Consider the following 12,880-nt stretch of genomic DNA (forward strand, 5'->3'; position numbering starts at 1 on the left):
AGAGCAGCTGAAACACACACACACTTTCTGGGAAGTGTTTTCTGCATAAACACCTCTCCGAGCGCCGGCACACGCCGCCGTTAAATGCCCTGGAGACGACAGTTTAAAGATGAGGAGTTGGTAAGTGTGGCTTTTGTTAGCGCAGACAGAAGACGGGCGTCACGGCGACATGAGAAGTGTGCCGTCTGATTGGAGCTCCTGACAGGAAGTCAGGTGAGATAAGTGTGCCCTTTGAAGACAGAAATCCTCCCGTGCCGGGACAAAGAGAGCTCATCCTTCCCACATCCACACCTCGTCTCATCACAGCCAAACTGAAACTATGCTACCTGACCAGACGGTCGATTCACATCCTGTCAGTTAAAGCTTGCACGGTCAGATTTTGAATTACTAAATGTACGATTTATAATACAGTAAAATACATAATCAGGGTAAAAAAATGAAACACCAGTTTCCTCCCTTCCAGTTTGGATCGTAGCTGATCCTGAGGTGGATGATTCACACGGAGATAAAGCACAACACCTGTGCTTCAGGTGTCCATCACTCTCTGCACGTCTGTTACCGAGGTGTCTCAGACGACCGGCCCGACCCACTAATCAAACCCAGCTTTGCACCAGAACAGAGAGTGTTTCAAAGAAACCTGTAAGTCACTTAAAGTCAAGTTCACTCATAAAATGTATCCATCACAATAACGTTAAAGGCTGTGCTAGGCTTTGGCCCACTATTGGTTATTTCAGTCTCCCAGAGCAGCATTTCTAATTTTGATTGAAGCTGTCAGAGAAAACAGCAGCCTCGAGCAGCCAGGATATTAGTTTACAGAGGCTGTTAACATTATATGTCTAACATTAAAATGTTGGTGACACAATAATTTCATCCTAATGGCACTGACATATTCATAGGGTTCATTTTTGAGACAAAATATCATGAGGTAGTCATGATATGCAAATATTCCACCTTGAAGTGCAGTTTGCACAAATTGTTTTAAAAATGCACTCAGCCTACAAACATTACTGATGTGTGACTCATCAGCAATGTTTGTGTAGTGTGCCTAAAATGTTGCATAATGTTGCTGAGAGATCTGTTACTTTGTGGTCATCTTAGATGAGTCGTTTTATGGACAAAAAACCACCAAGTCATTCAGTGTTTCCTTAGTGCTGATGTGTCAGAGATGGTCGTGCACTATAACTGAAGTAATGTTGTTAAGTCCTTAAAGTCATATTCTTTTATTGAAGGACACTTTAGAAAGCTGTAAGTGTGCAGTAATGAAGTGCAGAGCAAGTTTATGAGTCAACTGAAGACAACAAACGACTGAAGTTACTGCAGGCTTCAGTCTGAGGTCCTTTTCTCCGACGCTGACGTCCGCGGCCGGCTCTTCAGTTCCCGAGCTTCAAATATACACCGAGCAAACGACACGCTCACCTCTTTGTCACCAACAAAAGGATCCTAATGAGACTGAAGTGTGCCCTTTGAAGTGGCCATTAACACCTCCAAAGAAGATCCTGTCCCTAAAGACCAGCATCACAGGAAACCGCAAAGCTCAGGCCAACCCCCCCCCCTCTAATCTGACAGCTTGATCCAAGCTGTTATTACTTTCAAAATCACCATAAGCTCAGGTCTGTCACTGCTGATGTCTCCAGATGCTAACAAACATCTGTTTCCATCAGTAAACACTGACTTGCCTTTCAGCTGGTTAGCAGCAGCTGAGCCGATCAAAGTAAGAGCGAGGGGACGATCTTATTACCCGAACAAAGCAAAGCTTCTGCTCTGGAACGGCTGGTTATCTGAACACAAACATGTATAATCTGAAGGCGACGGATGGAGCTGCACATGTTTAAAATGCAGATGCTGCTCTCGCAGCCTGCTGAACATCTGGATCACCGTCTGGCTGGAAGTGCAGGTCGTTACTGCATGAGGGCCCTGAGCTGCTCAATCCCATTACAGTATGAAAGCGGACAAAAGGTGAGATAAGTGTGTGGCTTCCTCTCCCACAGCGACACCTCTCAGCCCTCCATCACGCAGCGAGCTGCTAAGTGTGCTCCTCACGCACCAGATACCTGATTTGAATCTGAACAGGTGACTTCACAATCAAACACCATCGCCTTAAAGCATGAGCACGAAGTGTGTGTGTGTGTGTGTGAGAGAGAGAGAGAGAGACAGCAAAACTTACCGTGTTTCCTTGCTCATCCACCGAATTTGTGCCTAAAAAAGAAGAAAAATAAAACAGTTTATTGCCTCCATCCATCCTGTTCCACTTATCCTGGACAGGTCTGTCACAGGGCTAACACACAGACAACCATTCACACCTATGGGCACTTTAGAGCAGGGGTCCCCAATCCCAGTACACGAGGGCCGGTGTTTCTGCAGGGTTTAGATGTGTCCTTGATCCATCACAGCTGATTTAAACGGCTAAATGACTCCTCAACATGTCTTAAAGTTCTCCAGAGGCCTGATGATGAACTAATCATGTGATTCAGGTGTGCTGACCCAGGGTAAGATCTAAAACCTGCAGGACACCGGCCCTTGTGGACTGGGATTGGGGACCCTTGCTTTAGAGTTACCAATTTGAAAACACGCGTGAGTAAACAGACATCACTGGTTTTGGTCGAGCAAAAACATTTTCCCATGTTTTAAAAATAAATGAGAGACGTTTGGATATCAATTACCACAAAATCAATAACGAGTGTTTGTTTTACATGCAGATTTTAAACTGTATTCATTATAAAAACAACCAAACCATCCAATAATCAACAAGCACCAACATCTCATCTCCTCCCGGGATCTTCGCTTGTTAGAAATGGTTAAACCACTACACCGTGTAGCCGCTGTTACACACATTTAAAAGCTTCATTTATTACATTTACAGGTAGGTGCCCTGCAGGTTAAAGGTCAGGTTACAGATCTATTTATACTATCAGAAGCGAGCAGCTGTGGTTTGGGCTCTCTGATTTCTGTAAGCCTGAAAAGATGAAACTCAGCGACACCGAGGTCGTTTCTGAGTCAAGACTGCAGTGAGGCCAGGGCCCTCAGGTGCTAGCACACCGTCAGAGGCTGTGGTGGTGGCTTCACGTGCTGCTGGTAATATCACACAGCGCCACCTCAGCCCTGACACAGGAAGTTTTCAAACTGTCAGCCTCTCCCGCCGTGTCTCTGCTGATCTCTGCGCTTCTGTACCGACACGTCGCTACAGTCGTGGCTTCAGCACAGTGCTAACCTGCACACTGCACCAGGTTACCACAACCAGAAAAATGACTTGCACGAGCATCTGGAGTGACCGAGGTGCAGGTGTTAAAGTGCTGTCATGGGCTGTGATTAGGGCTGCCACAAACCATTATTTTGATAGTCGACTAATCAGATCATCATCCACTGGACATAAAACGTACAGCTTATTGCACCAGCAGCATCTGCTCTTATATAACTATCATTAGCTTACAGCTTTAAGTGTTTAAGGTCTGTGCTAACTAAAAATAAAGACAAGATGATAGTTTATTAAATTTGCAGATTGTTTCAGTGAAGTTTAATAAACTCCTTGCTATCTAAAATATAACAGGACACCGGAGTAAATTCTCGAGCATCTCACACTTCTGATAATCAGCTGTCTGCTTGACGTTTATTCAGCTGTGTAAAAACTATAACTTTAATCTCAGCCAAACCGATTTATTCAGGAACAAATAAAATACTAAAAAAAAGCCAAACAATAACATTTTGAAGTTATCTAAGTGACTTATATATCATGTTTAACCTGAGTAGCGAAAGACGGCGGTGGGTTTGAAGCCGGGAGTCCGGTGTTCTCACGGCTACAGTGAGCCTAGCCCCCGGCTAGCTATCGAGCTAGTGGGTAACAGACGTCTCCGAAAACGTCGGAGCGCTTTTGAAAATATGTGGTGTCTTGATAAACTGAGCAGATATTTGAGGTTTACACAGCTACATTCTCGCCTGAAAATATGTTAAACGTTTATTTTGTGACCCAGAAAGAATAATAAGAGTAATATTAAAACTAACTAGCTGCCGCCATTGTTGGAAACTGAGCTGGGCCGCGCTATGAATTCTGGGACACAGCTTCTTCTTCTTCGGGGTTTAACGGCAGCTGGCATCCTTGTACATGCAGTGCTGCCATCTTCTGTTTCAGTCCGTTATTACACTCTTAAATCCTACTACTTATTCCTGCGTCTTTTGTGATCTTACAAAGCTTCAAACGACGCGTCGACTATTAAATCAGTCGTCGACAATTTTGATAGTCGACTAATCGTGGCAGCCCTAGTTGTGATGACATCACACACATCACTAACTATGATGCGGATTATTATTATTAACTCAGCAGCTCTTACACGAGTCTGATCACTGTAATAACCTCCTTTCAAAGAACCAATCACAGTCTTTACATACTTATGTTCATTTAAACCTTCAGTGCAGTCGCCTGAGCCGAAAGCTACAAAGCAAAGCACAAAGAAACACACAGAGAAACAGCAGGTTATAATCCTGAACATCTCCAAGTATGAGCCACAGAAAAGAAGTGATTAAAAACAAAATTATCCACCATAAAATCCATCCTGGCATTCTCACAGTGCAGCACAAATATTTCACAAATAAAGGAGAAAGTCAAAGTGAAAAAGGTGGAAAATCTCCAGAAGGAACGAACTTCAAAAGGATCCAAAATACGATTGGAAAGTGTGGAATTAAAGACATAAAATCCAATTCCTGTGAAGACCGAGGTCACAGAGACGCATGCCACTGTCTTCAAAACACGCAGAGAAAAAGCAAATCAAAGAAAAATAAGAAAATCTCCAATAACTTCATGAACGACTTGGTTCTGAAGAGGACGACTCCCCAAAGAAATCCTTCATCCTGTCCTCACCAGAGTCCGACTCCACAAATTAAAGATTACATTTCCATCCTGTCCTCCTTAAACGGATCACTCTGGGTCCATTTTTCTACTCGACAAACCTCAACGACGCCCTTCACCATCCTCAGTCTGACTCTCCTCTGAAGGACAGGCTGCTAGCTCCACCCATCTGTCCCTGCAATCAGGGAGCCAAGTGTGAAAACACCAATCACACCCACCTTTCCATCAGAGGAAGAGGAAGTTCAGAGGCCCAGCGCAGACAGAAATACAGATTATACCTGTTCTTTTGTGGCTTTTGAAGATGGCTCAGAGAATAAAGACCTTCTGCTGCATCTCCTGTTTGAGACGCCTTAAACTGACGTGTTTAAACCCAGCAGCAGAACCAAACATCCATGACCAACAACCACGTGCTGGGTTCATGCTTTCAAACAGGAGTATGTATAAGAGCGCCCGGCCAAAAAGCCCACGGTGATCTTTCCAGGAGTTTAATATCACTGACCCCCAGCGTAGCTGTGGCACATTTATTCCAACAAAACCGTCATTAAAATCTAAAGAGAAAAACACAGAGCTGCCCTGCATACATAAACCCTTACAGCACACTCGCATGAAGGAAACAATAAAAACCCTCTCTTCCTTTAAAAATGCCACACCACACTAGACTCAACTATTCGTTTAAAAAACGCTCCTCAAACCTTTTCAAGAATTTCTGTTTGTCCTCAAACAAATCTCTTCTTTTCTTTACATGGAAGGTTTGACATGATCAATCTGATCCAGTGGGAAACATCTGGATTACAGGCTTATTCTCGACTTTATTCCAGGGGTGGGGAACTCCAGGCCTCGAGGGCCGGTGTCCTGCAGGTTTTAAATGTGTCCTTGACCCATCACAGCTGATTTAAATGGCTAAATGACCTCCTCAACATGTAACGTTCTCCAGAGGCCTGGTAATGAACTAATCATGTGACCCAGGGGGTCAACACACTTGAATCACATGATTAGGCGTCCTGCAGATCTAAAACCTGCAGGACGCCGGCCCTCGAGGCCTGGAGTTGGACACCCCCGATCTAACACATTTAAACTCTGCAGCTCTTGAATGTTTGTCAAGTTTCTGGATAGAAACCAGGTAGAAACAGCTTTGTGTCTACTGAAATTTATTTTCAGCTCCTTTGTCTCATCACCCCTACAGAAAGAGGTTGAACCGGATTTGAACATAGAGACCTGCTGCTGAGCAAGCTGATTGGCTGACAGTGACCGTGTTTCCACCTGAAGCAAACCGGCTGAAACTGACGAAGTGAGGACGCCGTTTCAGGAGAAGCTTAAAGACTCACCGAATATATAAACGATGGCGACCGCGCCGCCGACTCCCATGAATCCCGCCAACCGTAGCACCATCTTCTTGGTGTAGGCCGTGTTCTCCTTCTGCTTCCTGTCCTCTGCCTTCTCGCCCCCCCTCTCGCCCTCCCCTCCCTCTGGAGGAGGCTGACCCTGAAACAAAAACAAGCGTTTCTGTTTGACTCTGAACTAGCACTGATGCGCTCACCTTCAGTCTGAACTGAGAGGAAAGCGTTAGAGACGTCAGCTTCATTCAGTTTAACACAAAGAAAAGTTTTTGCGTCTCTTTTAAACAAACAAGCAAAAAAACTTTATTCCCAAAAACAGAAATAACAGAAACAATAAAAACTGGCAGGAGGTGGTTTGGTGTGTATGCTGGCACAGTCGACAGAGTGTGGAGGAGAGCGTGCAGGGCAGTAGAGGAGTGCTGCATGAGTGCTACATAACAGCCTCCACTGTGCTCCTCGTGCATGTTTCTGAGCTGACTGTCAGAATCAGACCGCATGTAGCAGGGCCCGTGCTCACAGCACAGTGCAGCAGAGGAAACAACCAACAGTCCAGCTCTGGTGGATGAGCAGGTTCACACTGAGCACAGGAGACAGATGAGAGTCTGGAGACGAACGTTATGATACCTTCAGGCTCATCCAGCATGACTGGTTTAGCTGGATAAAGTCCTCAAACCCAGTCTCAGACCTGATGCTGCTGCAGTAGGCCCTTGTGTAGCCGCAGTGTGTAGTCAGTGTCTAAAAGATGACGACTCTCATGCTCCCCAGACTTGAACCCAAGGAGAACCTCAGGGAGGTTCATGCACCTGATGCTGCTGCACCTGATGCTGCCAAACAGAACTGCAGCACGCACAGATGCACTGGTCCATGTCTGGGAGGAGATCACCCCCAAAACACCGTCCATCATCTCATCAGGAGCATGCCAAACTAACTGAAAAGGCATGAATGTGTGCAAATGTTATACAGCATTTTAAACAACACAGACTGACAGAAACCAACATGGTCTAATGGAAGGCTGTTGATTTCCTTCATGTCCAATTAAAATCATGGATTTTAACAGATTTCAGCACTTTCTGTATCCGCTGCTGGGAAGAATTGGAGTGGCAATTATTTAGTCTTTAACTAAAACCCGTATTACAGTTCGTCTGTAGATGTCACACTTTTATGTTTGGAGTCTGTGGGAAACACACGGTTAGGAGTCACGTGGTGGGTGGCTTCCTCCATGACCAGACACCACACTGAGCTGCACGTGGAGGAGGGTGGGGGTCTGCTCTGACCTTCAGAGCGAAACAAACCTCGGCTGTTAACGCGATTTATCCCGCAGATAAAATCAAGACAAACACACACACACACAGCTGCGGGTGAAGGGCAGGTAACCACAGCAGTGTCAGCTGCACGCTGTCACACCGTTACGGTTAACCCTAACCCTAGGGTTACTGTTCAGAGGAACACACTGTGAGGACACTCACGTGAGCCGGGCTCAGGTAAGCTGTGTTGCTACAGCCAGACTAGATAAACGCATGCTAATATTAGCATGCTGGCTAGCTAGTTAATGCCAGGTTCATTCATTCAGCAGACAGCTGAGCCCGCGTGGGGTGGTGCTGTCATAACGTCACATTTCTGAAGATCACGTGTGTCGCAACAAACACCACAAAACACACAGTTTAGTCCGTCTGGGCCCGCGTGGATCAGGAAAATAACTTTATGTAAGCTAGCTGTCAGTCTGAGCTAAGGTTGGAAATGTCGTTCATGAGTTGATTTACATCACCGGGGCAGCTCGTGAGGGCGGGGTTTCACGGTCGGACCTACTACTTAGTACAGTTGGCTCCGCCAACGCTACTGAGTGCTGTTAAGGTTGTAAAATGAAGCGCACCTGAGTCGGCTGCTGTTGCTGCTGGAGTCTCTCCTGGAGGATCGCCTGAGCTAACCCGCCCGTCGCACTGCCTGCTGCGGCCGGCGGCTTGTCCGTGGACAGTGTCCGGATGATGTCCACCACGGCTGGGGCGGAGGCACCGGCCGCCGCGCTCCTGAGCCGGAGGAGGCCCCGGCTTGCCCGCAGACACATGGGGAGCACACACACAGCCGACATGTTGGAAAGTAGCACTACAGCTAACGCAAATGACGCGAGTAAGAAGGACAAAAGCACCCGATTGGCTGAGGGCCTGTGAGGGGCAGGCACACGCCCCAATCAGAGGAGTGGAAAGCCACGTGGGGCGGTAGGAGGGAGAGCTTTTTAGGGTTGGCACCAATCAGAAGAAAGAGTGATTCTGACCTTCGATTGCGACATTAAACTGCCATGATGGTTGATGGCAAAATGCCCAAAGTTTGATGAATTATATCATTATTTTTTGCCTTTGGTTCAAATCCGTCAATGACTGTTCTTTCTTTTTGTGCTAACTCTTTTTGGCTTTGGAATTCTATGTCATTTTAGAGAACCGGCACTTTCGGCTCTGCTCACTAAAAAGAGCCGGCTCTTTCAACTCCCAATCGACTCTTCAGGTTGTTTTGTTGCTTTAATTAATTTATTATCAAGAACAATATAAAATTATGCACAAAAGGAATTACTAATGTTAAAAAAAAAACCGTGGTTTTATTTATATATGTTTATTAGTGATGTGACGTTCTGTGTCGAGGCTTCAAAGCTTGTGTCGAGTAATGGAGGGGGCGTTTCCGCGATGCGCGTATCGAGGCTTGCTTAATTTATGGGAGGAGCTGAAAATGATGACGTCCGAAGCCTCGCTGCCCGGCTGTACCACGTGACTGGTTCATGAAGTGGTTCGAAGTTTGCCGCGAGCTATGACAGCGATATAAACCCCTCAGACTTCATTCAAAATGTGGGTGTTTGATGGAGAGTTGCGGTTAGTGAGAGTTTGGAGACAGTTTGGAGGTTTATGAGAGTGAGGAGAGAAAGTCAGGAGAGAATGGAGCCAGCTAAGAAGAGGAGGATGTAAATTTCTACAGAAGATGTATTTTCATAATACTGATGGTGCAATACAATTTATGTTAAGCGGCTTTACTTTTGTACAAGGTGAAGTGTTTGCTATGTGCCAGGGAGCTGGGATATAACAACAACACCTCATCCATGCTTAGGCACTACAGAGCTTTGCATGAGAATAAGGGGAACACCGATTGTGGAGCAAGACCAGGCGAGCCATCAAATGCCATGATAATATAGCATGCAGTAATGTAACTAAATTATATAACAATATTATACAACTGTAATAAGTTACGTGTGTGATATTTATATTTGTGCTTTGTTCTCCTGAGGAAAGACAACAAAAACAATCTCAAATAGATGAAGACCTGGTTGGCATGGTGATTGAGGCCATTTAGCATTGTGGAGGACAAAGGATTCAAAAGATTTGTTAAATCATTAAATGTTTTAAATGTTCTCCCCACTAAAAAGGTCATAAAAGCAGTGAAAATTTAGTTTTTACAGAATAAAATGTGAACAGGCAGGACTGAGGCCTCAGTGTGTAGCTGTCCATACCTCAACGTTACAAAAGCACAACCACTGTCCACACCCCAACCACACCTCACCTCACAGTAAATGATCATTTCCATTTTAAGCATTTCCAAATGATAATTTTCCATACTGCCAGTATAAATATACACAGTATGCTGCCATCACTACAATATACATGTTTTACACACTCCTTTTGTTGTTGACATTTACAGGCTGTGTGCAAAAGGCCACACTCTTCAAATTCATGCCAACTAATATTTTTACGTCCAGTAGGTGTCCTACTAGAGTAAATGAAGCTTCAAGAAGCTTTGCACTGGGGTGAACCAATTGGATGAAAAGCTTCAGTGATTCATGAAGCTTCATCTGCCCATCACTAATGTTTATATATAAATATATACGGTGCGCCTAGAGACAAAGCACGTACAAACTCCAAAACACATTTCTAGCGTTAACTGAACTTCCAAAACAGAGCTACCTAGATTGCTTAAATTACACAATTGAACGCATATGTGTATTGTTTGTGTATTTATTTCCTAGCACACTTCAAATCCTGTCTCCCCCCCACCCTGGACCCCCACCAATTCGCATACCGCCAGAACAGGAGCACAGAGGATGCAGTCTCCATCGCACTGCACTCTGTCCTCTCACACCTGGACAACAACAACACATACGCCAGAATGCTGTTTATAGACTTCAGTTCAGCATTCAATACAATCCACCCCTCACAACTCATCAGAAAACTGACAGACCTGGGCATCAGTCCCCTCATCTGCAAATGGTTACTGGACTTCCTGACCAACCGCCCCCAACATGTCCGGCTGGATAACCACTGCTCATCTACAATCACAATGAACACAGGTGTACCACAAGGCTGTGTGATGAGCCCTTTCCTCTACTCCCTCTTCACCCACGACTGCAGACCTGCTGATGGCTCCAACACCATCATTAAGTTTGCAGATGACACCACGGTGATTGGCCTCATCAGTGACAACGATGAGGCTGCCTACAGGGAGGAGATGGATCGTCTGGCTGAGTGGTGCGACAGAAACAACCTGCTGCTTAACACAGAGAAGACCAAGGAGCTCATCGTGGACTACAGGAGGAATGCTGACCCACATCCACCCATCCACATTAAGGGGACGGCTGTGGAGCGTGTGAGCAGCTTCAAGTTCCTGGGAGTCCACATCTCCGAGGATCTCATCTGGACGACCAACTGCTCCAAGCTGGTCAAGAAGGCTCACCAGCGCCTCTTCTTCTTGAGGACTCTGAGGAAGAACCACCTGTCCTCATACATCCTGGTGAACTTCTATCGCTGCACCATCGAGAGCATCCTGACCAACTGTATAACAGTCTGGTATGGGAACTGCTCTGCCTCGGACCGGAAGGCGTTGCAGAGGGTCGTGAAAACTGCCCAGCGCATCGCCGGAGCACCACTTCCTGCCATAAAGGACATCTACAGGAAGCGGTGTCTGAAAAGGGCTGGGAGAATCATCAAAGACCCCAGTCACCCATCACATGGACTCTTCACCCTCCTGCCCTCTGGGAGGCGCTACAGGAGCCTCCGGACTAAGACCACCAGGTACCGGAACAGCTTCTTCCCCACAGCTGTCAGACTCCTGAACTCTGCCTCCTGACATCTGACCCACGTTAAACTCATGGACTGGACATACACACACCCACAACCACCTACACACACACAATGGACAACCGTACCCTCAAACACACAATAATAACATGGACTGAACCACCATTCACAATCACTAGCACTTTATATAGCCTTTGTAGAAATTATCCACATATCTCACTTATCTTAACTGCACTACTGTATAGTTCTGTGTAAATAATCATACGATAATTTTTAATCCTACAATCCTACAACTGTTTATAACTTGCATAGTTCACATTTCTGTATAACTGTATATCTCAGATTTCTGTATAGTTTTTTTATTTCATATTTATATCCTGTTAATAGCCTGTACATAGCTTGTACTCACTACAGCCTGTACATACTTACAGTTATAGAATATTCCTAACATACTTCATACCGTGTACATTATAACATACCATAATAGACCCATTTCTGTAACATACTTACATATCTATATTATTGCTAATATATATTGTAATATATCTATATCACTAAAGCACTTCTGGATGGATGCAAACTGCATTTCGTTGCCCTGTACCTGTGCATGTGCAATGACAATAAAGTTGAATTCTATTCTATTCTATTCTATTTATACACAAACACTCACAAACACAAACGCTCTAAGAGCCGTTTCGGTCGCGATCAACACATCACTACCATTTGAATGTTAAATTCAGGAAAAGCTGAACTTTCTGAAAGGTTTAAATACGGTGCATATATATAAAGACATGATTCTGATATTTTCACAACCAGCTTCAGTGACAAAGCCAGTTTAGGAATGCAAAGTATTTAAAGATGGGAACATATGCATTAAAACTACATCAGCTATGCAGGATTCATCCAGGTACAAGTAGTTGGAAATACTGAGTTCATAAACGTAAATGTTTTGTCCCACGTTAATTTTTTTATTTGACACTGAACGTCTTGACTGTTAGTGTTAGATTTTTATATTCCAGAAATAAAAACTTATAGTTTTTGTCAAATCACATACTTCCATCTGTTTTCCTCCATGTGTCCGGCCTCTTCTCATTTGGACTCCATTGTCAGATGAAGGGATTTCAGATTGCACAGCTAACAAATACCTCCCCCACAGTCATTCACACTACACCAAAGTCGTTAAGTAAAAGATAAAAAATTAAATCGCAGAAAAGTTATTGTCTTTTACCGTCTACTGTAAAAATTCATGTAAAAGGAGAAATTTTCATCAATCAACAAAAATTTAAGGTTGTTTAAATATAGGACAGCCTGGGCACTGAGCTACCAGAACTTTTTCTGTAATTTTACACAGAAAAACATAGATGTACTAATGAAATTACACTTCTTTATCTTATATTAAGATATCTCAGGGATTAAAGGTGTAGTAAAATTTCTTTATACTCAAAATTCACTTGGTGGACCCACTTAATATCAAAGTGTTCTATATGTAAAATGACTTTGACATTCCTGATTTATAGAGTTGAAGCAGAGTGTCTGTGTGGAACAGAAACACAGACTATAGATAACTAAAGTCAAAATCAACATTCAACATAAGATGTATGTGTTTGTGCATACACGTCAGGGCTGTTGCTAGGGACTTGAAACATTGGGAAATTAGC

At 44.4% G+C, this 12,880-nt stretch overlaps 1 protein-coding gene across 1 annotated transcript in view; it reads right to left on the reverse strand.

Annotated features, from left to right (window-relative positions):
* Positions 1-8,297, reverse strand: part of timm50 (translocase of inner mitochondrial membrane 50 homolog (S. cerevisiae)) — a 33,136-nt gene extending 24,839 nt beyond the window's left edge. Inside the window, exons 1-3 of the mRNA XM_087851296.1 lie at positions 8,045-8,297; positions 6,163-6,319; positions 2,165-2,196 (exon numbers count right to left, since the gene is read on the reverse strand). Of these exons, the coding sequence (XP_087707422.1) occupies positions 2,165-2,196; positions 6,163-6,319; positions 8,045-8,260 (405 nt within the window). The 5' untranslated portion in view covers positions 8,261-8,297. The remainder of the gene's footprint in view (positions 1-2,164; positions 2,197-6,162; positions 6,320-8,044) is intronic.
* Between the last annotated feature and the right edge of the window lie 4,583 nt (positions 8,298-12,880).

Source organism: Neolamprologus brichardi, chromosome 14 (assembly GCF_056152115.1).
Source record: "Neolamprologus brichardi isolate AB-2024 chromosome 14, ASM5615211v1, whole genome shotgun sequence".
In the NCBI taxonomy this organism is placed as follows: Eukaryota; Metazoa; Chordata; class Actinopteri; order Cichliformes; family Cichlidae; genus Neolamprologus; species Neolamprologus brichardi.